Genomic DNA, 12,202 nt, shown 5'->3' with positions numbered 1-12,202 from the left:
CCGCACAGGAGCCGCAATCGTAGTTCTTTTCGTCTTACCAGAACCAACCCTCTGCCAGTCAGAATCTACACTCCACTCCGAGTAACAGCCCAGTTATACTTGCATTCTAATGAAGTACCGGTCGACTTCATCCGCCTCCTCCGAGTTTATCTGCCGAGTGCCCACGACGCGGCTCTTTTGTCCAATATATTTTGCTGTACTGAATAAACCGCTCTCGGTCTGCCCCCTGCATGCATGCAAGAAGACAGGCTTCCTCTCGGCAATTTGAAGACACTAGAAATGACTGGCGACTTCTTGGCTGTGGAATGCTTTCAAGTCCGTCTGGTCTCTCTCCATCACAGTTTCTAACGACCTCCTGATCCATCTGAGAACCTTCTGTGCATACAGAAGCTTGAGCTCCACGATATAGCTTCCCGTCAGGAAGTCCGCTTATCCCGACCTGATACCCTCCCGAGTGCGGTATCAGTCGCCTGGGACAACCGACACACTGTGTGCCACCGCGGTCCAACTACTTGGAATTGTGGAAAGCGTTTCTCAGTGATTGTTTTGCCTTCATAACTTCTTTGGCTTTTCTTCTTGCGAGGTCCTGTGGAAGAGGCTTCGCTAACCGGTCCGTCCTCTGCTTTTCTCGCCAGAAGCGATCACAATCATGTCGCAACCTCCCGCCTCTTCCCCGATCTTTGCCAGGTAAAAGAGAGGTCCTCCTTACTCGCTAAGAAGAAAGACTAAAGAGTGATCTCTCACACTAAGGAAGTCATCAAGAGATGTTTTTTGCGAGTCTATCTTACAACTACTGAGCTCCAGTCATGTCTCCTCTTACCATCCCCCTTCCCATGTGAAACTGCGAGTTGGTGTGCGGAGGTCTTCTTGGGCAGATTTTCACCGGTCATGGTGGTGTTTCCTTCCAAGGAGTTCCACTCTTGACGCCTGTTACTCTCCCTTGTTCCTTCGCTTGTTCCACGCTTTCACGAAGACACTGTTTTCTCTGCACGTCCGCCATACCAATGGCAGGCCTGCGGTCCCCGTGTAGCAGGGCTGGTCTCATGGCAACGGAGGGACTCCTCCGGGATATTCAGCCACAACTCGCCTCTCTACCCATATTTCTGCTTCTTTAGCCGTGTCAAAAGCATACTTTTTAATCGGATGGACTATTAAGAAAAACAAAAGGTGCCAACCGTGGGTCCCAGGGACTTGCTGTTCATACAAACAAACTCATTTATCTGTCTATGTGTATCTACCTGTCTATCTTTGATCTATCTAGTCCAGGGTTTTCCTATACTGTAGTTTTTCCTGGTTTATCTCTGTCAGCGTCGTCTGTCTACATCTAATTGCAGCAGCGTCTAGCGTCTGTCGAGCGACTGCTTGGCACCCTGGAGCTGTGGAGACACTTGTGTAAGTGGGTGGGGTATTTGGTAGGCTGCCTTGGCGATCTTCATTCTGCAGTGTACCTACAGGTTGGTCCGCACCTGTCTGTTTCCCACCTTGTTAAGTTTACCTTTTCTCTTTCGAGTGACTTTCTGTTTTTCTCTTTCGTGTTCTCTGGCTTGCCTTCTACTTAAAAAAGACTTTGCTTCTCGCACGAAGCTACTCTCTGCTCCCTCTTCCTGCGACACTAACTAGAGCGCCAGTAAGCAAACTTCACTTCTTTGTAAAGTACACTTCTTTGTCTAGTAAGTTTCTTTTGGTCCTGCTTCCCTGCAATTCTTTGTTTCCTGTAGATCTATCCCTGGAAGCAAGCTTTCGGATTATATTCGGAGAACTGTCAGTGTTACGGGTCGAGTCAAGCAGGTTGAGGATGGTTTCGTTCTGCTGGAGGCTTGCGATGGTATGTGCGTGTGCATCTGTAGATACACCCGATGAAAGCCCGTAGAGCGCGCAAGAAATGTGTAGTGTGGCACACATCTTTACGAAGAGTTGACGTTGAACAACGGCTGATGCATGACGTTCCTGACGGTGTTTGTCTTTCTGTCTGGACACAGCTTCCCATTCTCAGAGAAAGCTAATTGACAGAAAAAGAGACGAGGAAGGGCCCAGAGTCACATGACATCACTATGGTGTACTTACGCTATCCTTATCGACCCATTCTGCAGTGCATGTGTTATGGCTCTCTATCGATCTCCCTGTAGCACCATTTATGAGCCTATGAGAGCCTCTCTATATCTGCTTCTTTGTGTGCACCAAGAGTGTGGCGAAGACAGTTCATGGCCATGCAGAGAGAAAGTGAACATATTTTTAGGTGGGGTTATAGGGATGAGTCAAGCAGAAGCGACGACTTTGTCTCTTTCTGTCGTCTCCGCTATCTATTGACAATTGCCATCGCGACAGGCAGGGTTTAAGTGAGAACTTAGAAAACTATTACACCTTGAAGAGCAGCCATACATCCATGGATATATAGATATATATATATATATGTATGTGTGTCCATGTATAGATGGAGCATAGACAGCTAGTATAGACACGTCAGCCAATCCATTTGTTCGATGGTCTAGGTAGGGAGAGATGAGGCAGGCTGGAGTGTGTTTCGTGATGGATCATGGAGAGACTCTGCGCTTTGTCTTTCCTTGGCGAGTTCTTAGGAAAGGAAGTTCGCTGCCGGCTAGCTACAGATTCTGTTCCCGCATGCAGATACTTAAAAGTGATGGGTGAAGTGCATGAAGATCTAACCCTCCATCAAGCTCCGGACCAGCATGTCCTTGTACCTCTGGGTGATCAGCTAGGTACGGAGGACTTTGAAAACATGATGATCTATATGCTATATATATATATGTATATATACAGATACATATACATACAGTATACAAATACATATATATATATATATATGTGACAGCCACCTGCGTGTATTGTTGTTTGGCGTTCGTAACCCCCTCGGACGCATCACACGTTGTTCTTTCACCCGGTTGTCTTTGCTCTGTGCGATGAGCGCGACTCAACGTGAGACAACACACCATTGAGAGTCATCCTTTCCCTTCTTTTCTCAATGAAGGTCTCATCAATCTTTCTCCTCTCTGTCACACGACAGCAGCACATCATCAATATCCTCTGTATGTATGTGTGTGGCTGTTTTGATGTTGTGTATTTACACTCGGAGTGTGTCTCTTCAATCCAGTCAAAGAGAAAACCTTTGGCTTCCTTTGAATCTGAATCGATTTCCCTGTCTTTTCCGCAGATATGCAGCTGGTTAACGACGTCATGTACCTTACGAACCATCCTCGACTTTCCTCTTTATTTCAGCCGCCTTCTTCTAAGAGAGTGCGATAAATCCATCTCTCTTCAATCTATCTCGTGTCTTCTCTTCGCTCCCCTGATCTTACAAGAGAGAGCGAGAAAAAGGATTTGTATGAAGAAGTTTTTCTCTTGGTTGCCGGTGCTCTGGTGTCTTTGATACTGTCAATCTTGTTCATCTAATGCGTTCTTCTGCTTGTGAAAGAACGGATGTATCTTCATACCTTCACGGCCACAGCCTTTGTAAGGAGCATGCATGAGAAAGGTTCCATCGAGTTTAATGCCCCTGAGTTCAGACAACTTCTCAAGAAATCAATCAAAGCCTCCTATATGTCTTTCTCTCTTCAACTCTTATGGTGACAGGGTATATGATCAGTTTGCAAATCGAAGGATCTAACTAAAGAACGAGAAGAAGAAGAAGAAGAAAGAAAGGAAGTATACGAAGGAGAGATCGAGTTGTCGGATCTTGGGGTGGTTTGAAGAACAGAGAAGGGGCGTCCTGAGTACCTCTCTTCATGTGTGCATGCTACTCGATATCCGGGAGAATAGACAAGAGGAGCTGGTGATGGTATACAATGTAGCTCTCTTTCTACCTTGGTTTTTTCTTCCTAGAATCTGTCCAGCTGAACGGAGTATCTTTCAGGCACTGTAGAGGGACTCCTCAGACAGGAGATGTCGAACTTTCACGGCAAACTTTGAGACGTGACGTAGGTGACAAAGCAAAGAGAAAAGGAATACATAGATAGGTCCGCGTGTAAACTGGACTAGAGCGCTCAGATAGTAGAAAAAGAATTTGGGGAGAGATCATACAACACAAAAGAGCGGAAAGAAGTGGAAAGTTGAAAGACAGGCAGGAAGTCAGGTCGGTCACTTTCCAAGAGCCTTCCTATCGTCTGTCGGTTAGCCTATTCTCAAGTGAAGGCAAACCACACGGAAGAGCCGTGGAACTAAATTCCACGAAGAAGAAAAGAGTGTGACTCCACAAAACACTCAAGGCCTTGATGTAAGAAAACATTTCAAACACATTCGCTCTACTCTTCTTTCTCAATAGGATGCAGTCCTCGTCTTTTTCTTCTCCCTAGTCGAGCTTTCCTTCACTTCTGGCACGTATTCCTGAAAGGGGACTAAATGTGAAGGATAGAATCAGCTAGTTCTCTTGTAGTGGTGACGTCAAGATAGGTTAGTCAGAAAAGGATGCCCTTGTCTCATGAAGAAGACATGCTGGATGAGCTGATGCGAGGTGAGAGAAGAAGAGTGCGATTTCTCTCAGGTCTTCATCACCATAATTACTTGAGGAAGAAAGTGTACAAAAGAACTTCAAATAAAGGGTCAATCTTGACTGCATATCACCCCGTGACAGACTGGTTTCATCATTCATAGTTCTGACGTATCTGCTTCTTGTGTACATACAGCGGGCAGATTCACCTCTTTGTTCGGTGGCTTCATTTCAAAGGAACGGAACGGTTTCATACCATTCGGAATAGGGATGCCGTTTTCCACTCAGTAGTAATCCGTCATGTACAGCCGAACAAATGAACCTTCCGAACGTCTTGATAATGAGAGGCTCTCTCGACCCTTCTGTCCACCTACACCTTTACACCTGTGTCATGTTACCATGTATAAGCAGCAACCCATCATAGATATTCATAATAAAGACAAGAAGCTATTTATTGCTGAGTAGCCTTTGGTTCTTCTATAATCTTTCTCAGTAGGAAACACACGTACATAGGGAAAGACACACACCTGTACAGCCTTACAATCCAGAGCTACCTCACACCTTCCCCCCTTGTCGCTTGTTCGTCGTTCGCTTTTCTCTGAGACTGTAAGCTAAGAGAGATTCACCGAGAATGGTTGAAGTCATGTGTCAGGTTCGTAAACAGGCGAGATGTGCGACCTAAGTGTGGGAAGCTCTTATGCTCAGCGGAGAGTTCCTAGTGATCCTGACAAAGATACCATTTCAAAGAGCCTATAGACATCAAAGCTTTGTTCGTTGGGTAGTTGTTTGAAATGAATTCACGGATCGGAGCGGAAAGTTCTTATCTCTTTGCTGTCAAGGACGATCCTTTTACTATCTTTCAACAAGTGTCCGCTCTTTCTAAAGTTTGTCTTATGCGGTGTATGTACACATAAAGAGAATTCACTGTGTCTTTAGCTTGGTTCCCTTGGTATATACAATCATGTTCGTATCTACACCACGTCATCAGTATGCATCGATGTAGGTGTATAGACATGTATGGATACACACGTGTCATCCTGGCTAGGCACGTGTCCATAAAGGATAACAGGAATGCTTCGATTGACTTCTAGAAAGCAGAAGAGAAGAAGATCCTTTCACACACATGAATCTCTCTCGGGATTTCAAAACAACGCTTCTTGAAAGATACGAAAAGTTTTCTTCAATACAACCCCCCTACGGTCCATGAAGTCACCGAGGAGAGGGTGAAGGAGGCAAGGGAGAGAGAAAGACCCCCATCAGTTGCACACATACGAGTTAGGAGTGATGCGTCTGTCTGTCTCTATCTACAGGCAAATGCAGCTTTTCAGTAAAGAGAGTAGAACCATCTGTCCATTATCATTCATAGTCTTACGCTATATAGCCGCGCATTCAAAGGTACACAGACCTATCATACATACACCCTCCGGAGAAGTTCATGTGGGAGAAGAAAGAGGGGACACGCACAGCAGAGGGAGACAATAAGAAAGGAGAACGACGGACGGGAAGAAGAAGAAGAAAGCGGTAGATTCTCCATGCAAAGATAGATATAGATTTACTGCATATACACTCTACTGTAGATAGACACACGACAGCGATCTTCACAATCAATGAAGATCGTCCTTCCTTTCCTCTACCTCGTCTGGTCTCTTTCCTTAACTCCCTCTTTACATTGAAGAGATGCGTATCTCTCCCTACCTCTTACTCCTCCTTATGTTTTCTGTTCTTCAGAAAGACCCGACCATTTCTATCTCTTTCTCTTCAAAGGAAAACTTCATCTTTCTTAGTTGGGTTCTCCTTCTCTTCCTTTCACTGTTTGTCGTACCAGCGGAAACATCATATTGAATCAAGACTTGCACAACTTGGCTTTCTCTAGATTTCACAAAGAGCACAGGAAATCTATCCAACTTCTTTCTTTGCAAAAGATCTTCTTCTCTCCTGTCTTTCTTCTCTCCTTTTCATCCGCATCCTCGTCGGCATCGACACCTCAACCTGTCTACGTAACCGTACACCTAGATCACACGAAAGAGAAATACAAGATAATCAGATACGCACTCAAAGAAGGGCTAGCTAGCTAATATAGCTACACATTCATCTATATGATGAAGGCGACCGGCCTCTTGCATGCCTGAGGTATGCCTTCATGTATCGAGAGAGAAGAAGATCTTTCCTGTACTCTTCTTCTCGCAACTTCGTTTTCGCAACACGACGAGAGACACAACTCCAGAGGTTTCCTCTCCTCTCTCTGATCATCTTTCTTTTGATGTAAATAGAGTAACCTCCCTTTCCAAGCTATTCTCTATCTCTCTCAAGACATCTCCCCCAGCCATCTTCAAAACAAGAAGAGAACACGACTCTGTTAAAACACAAAAAGAGCTCGGAGGAAAGAGTGGACGAGAAGGCACCGAAAGAAAAGAAGAAAAACAGAGAAGAAGGACAACTGCAATCACCCACCAAGAACTCCTTCCCTCTTGACAAGCTTCCTTCTTAACTTGGTCTTTCCCTTTTCTCTTCAGTCAAAGTCGATTGTTTCTTTCTTCTTCTTCTTCTTCATCGTGTCCCCTTTTCTCTCCCTTTCTCTTCTGTCTCCTTTCAAGACGCATGGCCATCAATAGACCTCTCATCGCTCAGTTAAAGAGACGAGAGAGAAGGAGAAGTCCATCTAAACACCCTGCTCTATTCTAGGGAGAAGAACCCCCACAAACACCTCTACGAGTTTTTGTCTTTGAAAAACTCCCGAGGAGAAGAATGACGAAGAGGAGAAAGAAAGGAGGAGAAAGAAAGGAGGAGAAAGGAGGAGAAAAGGAGGAGAAAGGAGGAGAAAAGCAGGAGAAAGAAAGAGAAAATGTTGAGAATCTTTCCTTCATCAGAAAAGAAACATACCTAGAAACATGTATGGGGAGCCGGCGAAGACAGGGGCACTGCAGGCATGACTGCAGAAAGAGTTGAGCTAAATAATGCAACTTCCTCATCGATATACAACAGCCCCACCTTATCTATCCTGTATATCTACAGGTGCACATGCATGCACCGATACTTATCCACATCTACACATGTATATACACATACATACGAACGTCTAGACAATGGAGAGAAAGAAGTCGATGACGTACCAGTCCTAGCTGATATACACTTCGACGTAGATCTTACGCAAGTCAACATCTTTCCTTTCTTCTCTCTTTCATCTGTCTCATTGAAGTCATCTTCAACACACAGGCAAAAGACCTTTCTTTCTTTCTTTCTTTCTTTCTTTTTTTATCTTTCGTGCTCGTTTCATTCTCTTGTCTAGGCTCTTCTTGAAACTTTCATCTTCACTGAGGGCTTTGTTTTCTTCTTCCGTTCTTGCTGCGCTTCTACCATAGCTCAGCCCATCGGGGAGAGCCCCCGTACTTTTGAAAGGTGTGGAACTGCACTAGGGCTACAGCTAAAGGAGGGATGTAGGCAGCTATATAAGTGATAGAAGGTAGGCGACATAGGATGGCTATGGTCAATAGAAAGTAAGCAAAGAAACCTACAGATACACCTAGACCGAGAACACGAAAGAAGGATTCCTTTGTATTTTCGAGCATACATCGATTGAGAAGCTGAAAGTAATACAAAGACGAAGGAACACATAAAAGAAAGGCTGAGAAGAACCCAGGGTTATAAGAAAATCCTGAAAAGACGAAGACGAGAATATGAAGAAAGCCATCGACGAGTGTCAATCCAAAGGCTAAGATCCCTGTACCATACCATGGCCCCTGCCACATGGCGAGCATCGAGACACCTGAATCGATGCAAACACAACATAAAAAGCACGAAAGACAGACAGAAACGAAAAACAGATCGAGGCTGTAGAGGAATAGAAAGAGGAGTAGACAGAAGAGAGAAATACAAGAGACAGGGTAGAAGAAACCTTGATATGTGACTGCCTTCAGATCGTCGGAGTGAATGGGTGGTCTCGTTGATCCAAAAAGAGTAGAGAACTGTGTACATAGACAACCTTACCAGAGAAGATAAAGAGACGTCATGCGCTTATACTCAACCACTGTCTAGCTGAACTCATGCTATGAACCCACATATCGAGACACTTGGAGCTCTCCACCTCCATTCGCGACTACAAATGGTAGCTAGTACAGCACCTATAGATAACAGAAATCGAAAGGAAAAGCTCAGAAGGATGACGGATGGTGCTTTAACACTCGAGAGACAGATAAGATCGAAGGCTGAAAGCACATGTCAAAGATACACTCACACCTATCTAACTAGGAGTCCTCCACCTGTTAATGCATACAAGGCACCCATGTGATGTGAATCGATATGAATATCTATGAATGTCTATGTATGAAACCTATCTAGTTAGTATGTGTCTCTCTATATATGCATGCATGTGTGCCTATGTATGTATGGATTACTATGTATGTGGATGTATGTCTAGATATGAACATGTCTCTGTATGTATGTATGTATATGTACGTGTAGGGGGCTAAGGCACTGGCTCAGGTCCAAAGGCCCCGAGAGGCAGGGTTGTGTTGACGTGTGAAAGTTTTTCTTGGTCAGATAGGTGGATGACCTAACGCTACCTGGAAGTATTCATTCATGAACAACACGTATACATAGACGGGTAGGCGAAATAGATACACAGATAACTCCAGCTGAACACCTGAAGATGTCCATAAAGTGAGATAAGCATATACATAACAACTAACACGTTTCTCCTTTTTTTTCCTCCCTGTCTCTCTCTGATATCTCTTTCTCTTTCTGTTTAGTTTTGCTGTTTGCGTCTGCTTCACTTGCATATCCCCCGTAGCGTTAGTTCATTTTACCAAGAGTATGAAGGAAGCTTGTCCACATGAGGGAAGCGTCGCTAAGGAAGTCCGTGGCCCATGCAGATTCTCCGAATTGATTCTTAAGAGCTTCATTGAAGTAGTTTTTGAATGGAGAACGACGGGCATCCAATCCGTTCAATCCATGTTCCTCAAAGAGATGAAAACATAGGAGAGCTGGGCCAACAGCTAGCCAGCTTCTTGGAGTGACGATACTTCCATAGCCAGCAAAGATATAGAATAAGAGAAGATACCCGCATGCATAGAAGATGCCTGGCCATCGATATAAGAGAGGTAACACATCAGACCAATTGATATTATACTTGCCAAATGGGAGACCAGGAGGAGAGAGAGTCAGAAACAAAGAAAGCATCCATAAAGCACTCCAGATGATTCGCTTCATCTCTAAACTTGGCATGATCGTAGGCTCTTCTGTATCGGGTGTACATCCAGTCAGATGATGATTTCTAGGTGTGTCAACATCGACAAAGGTGGTGTCATCTGGACGATCACCCTGGTTGTCTTGATCAAGACTTCTGTAAGGAGGCGGAGACAAAACAAAGGCATTCTGCTGATCTGTTTCCATAGCTAGGCGTAAACCCCTAGGAGGAGATAAGAGTGTATCTGAAGCTGAGGGTTCACGAAAGAGACTTCCGCCTCCTCGCTTATCTTGAAACTGCGGATAAGAATAAGATGCATCTCCACCATGACTTCTCCCCTCCGTCTCTCCTTGTCCTTCCTTCTCATCATGATCTCCTTCCTCGTCTCCATTACCAGTTCCATAAGGACGACGAGTTGATCGGAGATCTGTGGAAAGTTCACTGCCACCGCCAGGGGGGGGAGGAGAGGAAGGATGAGGAGAAGGAATCTGACTGTACTCGGCCATTCTCTTGAGGAGCAAATAAAGAGAGAGACAGACAAGAAAAGAGAAAAGAGGGAAAGAATGTCCTTCCCCAAACGGTTCAGTTTCTTGGAGGATTTCCTACCAAAGTGCTATGAAAGAAAGAGAAACAAAGGTGAGAAAGAGAAGAAGAGAGGATTTGGAGGACGAGATGGAGAGGGAGAAGAAGGACGGGAAACAAGAGGAGATGAATGGAGGAAGCCTCATGTAGGAAGGAGGTTTCTATATTGACCAGGAAAGATTCAGGAGATGAAAAAACGTATAGAAGGGGAAGAAGTGCAGCAAGAAAATAGAGAGAGAGAATTTCCTTAAAGAAAGACCTAATTACAATCGTCCTCTTTGAGAGGAAAGGCTGGAAAGGTGAAGAGATTAGGACTCAGAGGAAACGAAAAAAGGGGTAGAGACAGAGAGGGGTAGATACTATCAGTACCGTCATAAGAGAATTCAACGGGTTAGGACAATCAACCAGTCAGGGGTGGACTGGAGAGCGGACAGATAGAGACGTTGAGAAAGTAGTCCGCCGATGGGACGTGTTACTGAAGACGAGAGAAAAATCAGCAAAGAGCAAATAGAAGAGTGAGACATCGAGAAGGAAGATATTACTATGTACCCAGTACGGAGAGAAGAGTGAGGTGAAAACGATGAGGTGACGTTTCGCCGACTCCTTGCTACTTCGGGAAACCGCAAGAGGGCTTGTCTTCTATTACGGCAGGTACTAAGGCCTTCAGACCGATTAGAAACTTCTTTTATGAGGAAAGACTAAATGGAGAAGTTTGATGATTGTTATAGTACAGAAAGATGATCGGGCTGATTCCTGATGTCGCCCTCCAGTTGGATCCTCGGAAACGGACGAAATCCCCCTGGGATCCCTCTTGAAACAAAACAAAGATGTAGGTGGACAGAGAGTGTGCTGGTCACTCTATGAAGAAGCAGAGAGTTCTCAGGAGGAGAAACGACATCATAGACTTATAGAGAGAGGTCGCTCAAAAACGGGGAAACGGACCCAAAATGAAGAAGGGGAGAGAAAGAAAGATTCTTCCCCTGGGATCTCAAGCTACGCAGAATGACAAAAAGGGGGAGGAATGAGAAGAACGGGCGCAAAAAGAGACATGTGGAGATGGGAGAAGAAACAAACGAATGAGTCTTTTCAAGACAAGAGTGCGCGGATCGGAGGAAAGGCAGACAGTCTAGAGGTGTTTCTCTCCTCGGTCCGAGGTCGGAGGAACAACTGAAATTACACAAAGAAGAAGGAAGGACTGAAAAAGAAGCAATAGAAGAATCGAGAACACAAAAAACAAGAGTCAATTTTCACTACTGTTCTTCACACTCCTTTTTGAGTCGTGACTTTCCTTCACATCTACAGTTCCGTGGTGCGTCAGACCTTGCTCGCCCGCCGGCGAAACATAGTCCTTTGCTGAGCAAAAAAATATTGGTGACTTTACAAAAGAGGCCAGCTGAAAGAGAAACCAGCTGGCGGAAAGAGTGAGAATTTCAAGACAGTCGAAGGGGAGAGAACTCCATCAGGAGAGATAGCTGCTCGCCGTCAAGTTCGTGTTGGCTTGTCATCGCATTCGCTCTCCCCTCCTCCCCCCCCCCGCAGGACAAGGAAGAAGCAAGTTCTCGATTGCTTCCTGAGAAGAACTTGTCTATTAGTGTAGAAGTCGAGAAGCTTGCACATGCTTTTGCGGGTGTCTTTCCGGGCTGTTTTGCTGGAATCGAAGGGGGATAAACTTTGTTTGAAGAAAACAAAGGCCCTTCAGAACTGAACGGTCAAAAGGAACGTGAGGGGCCAATCAACTCCGCGATTTTCGAGCGACTGGTGGCAAGAGTGAGCAGTGTTATCTCTCTCTTCCGTCTGTTCAGTTCCTAGTGTTAGGATTCACACTTTGTCAGCTACTTTGCTCGGTGTCGCCATTCGACTGCCTTTTCTGCTGATGACTGGTCTCCCGGTAATGAAGCAACTGCACCATACCCTTCTCTCGGGGTCGCACATCCCATGCTATGTTGTCTCCTACGATCCTTTGATATATGTATCCTGCCTACCTGGTGCTTGATACT

General features: G+C 45.1%; 2 protein-coding genes across 2 annotated transcripts; one reads left to right on the top strand and one right to left on the bottom strand.

Moving 5' to 3' along the window:
* The first annotated feature begins 304 nt into the window (after positions 1-304).
* On the top strand, positions 305-3,591 carry CSUI_003525 (replication factor a protein 3 protein). The gene is made up of 4 exons (XM_068063721.1): positions 305-687; positions 1,719-1,825; positions 2,577-2,717; positions 3,170-3,591. The coding sequence occupies exons 1-4, from the start codon at positions 650-652 to the stop codon at positions 3,259-3,261; spliced, it is 378 nt and encodes a 125-aa protein (XP_067924302.1). The 5' UTR covers positions 305-649; the 3' UTR covers positions 3,262-3,591.
* Positions 3,592-5,363: 1,772 nt separating this feature from the next.
* On the bottom strand, positions 5,364-12,021 carry CSUI_003524 (hxxee motif protein). Its single transcript, XM_068063720.1, has 2 exons — positions 9,244-12,021; positions 5,364-8,204 (listed from the first exon to the last, which is right to left on the bottom strand). The coding sequence occupies exons 1-2, from the start codon at positions 10,127-10,129 to the stop codon at positions 7,792-7,794; spliced, it is 1,299 nt and encodes a 432-aa protein (XP_067924301.1). The 5' UTR covers positions 10,130-12,021; the 3' UTR covers positions 5,364-7,791.
* Between the last annotated feature and the right edge of the window lie 181 nt (positions 12,022-12,202).

The sequence above is a fragment of the Cystoisospora suis genome (assembly GCF_002600585.1).
Source record: "Cystoisospora suis strain Wien I chromosome Unknown contig_1593, whole genome shotgun sequence".
In the NCBI taxonomy this organism is placed as follows: Eukaryota; Apicomplexa; class Conoidasida; order Eucoccidiorida; family Sarcocystidae; genus Cystoisospora; species Cystoisospora suis.
This window is presented reverse-complemented; position numbering and strand designations above follow the sequence as displayed.

Excerpts from the sequence above, each read along its gene's own strand:
- CSUI_003524 (XM_068063720.1), bottom strand. The coding sequence starts at position 10,129 with ATGGCCGAGTACAGTCAGATTCCTTCTCCTCATCCTTCCTCTCCTCCC. Across the intron at positions 8,205-9,243 it reads AAGCTTCCTTCATACTCTTG|GTGTCTCGATGCTCGCCATG; the intron begins GTAAAATGAACT and ends GCATCGATTCAG.
- CSUI_003525 (XM_068063721.1), top strand. The coding sequence starts at position 650 with ATGTCGCAACCTCCCGCCTCTTCCCCGATCTTTGCCAG. Across the intron at positions 1,826-2,576 it reads TCTGCTGGAGGCTTGCGATG|GAAAGGAAGTTCGCTGCCGG; the intron begins GTATGTGCGTGT and ends GCGAGTTCTTAG. Across the intron at positions 2,718-3,169 it reads ACCTCTGGGTGATCAGCTAG|ATATGCAGCTGGTTAACGAC; the intron begins GTACGGAGGACT and ends TCTTTTCCGCAG.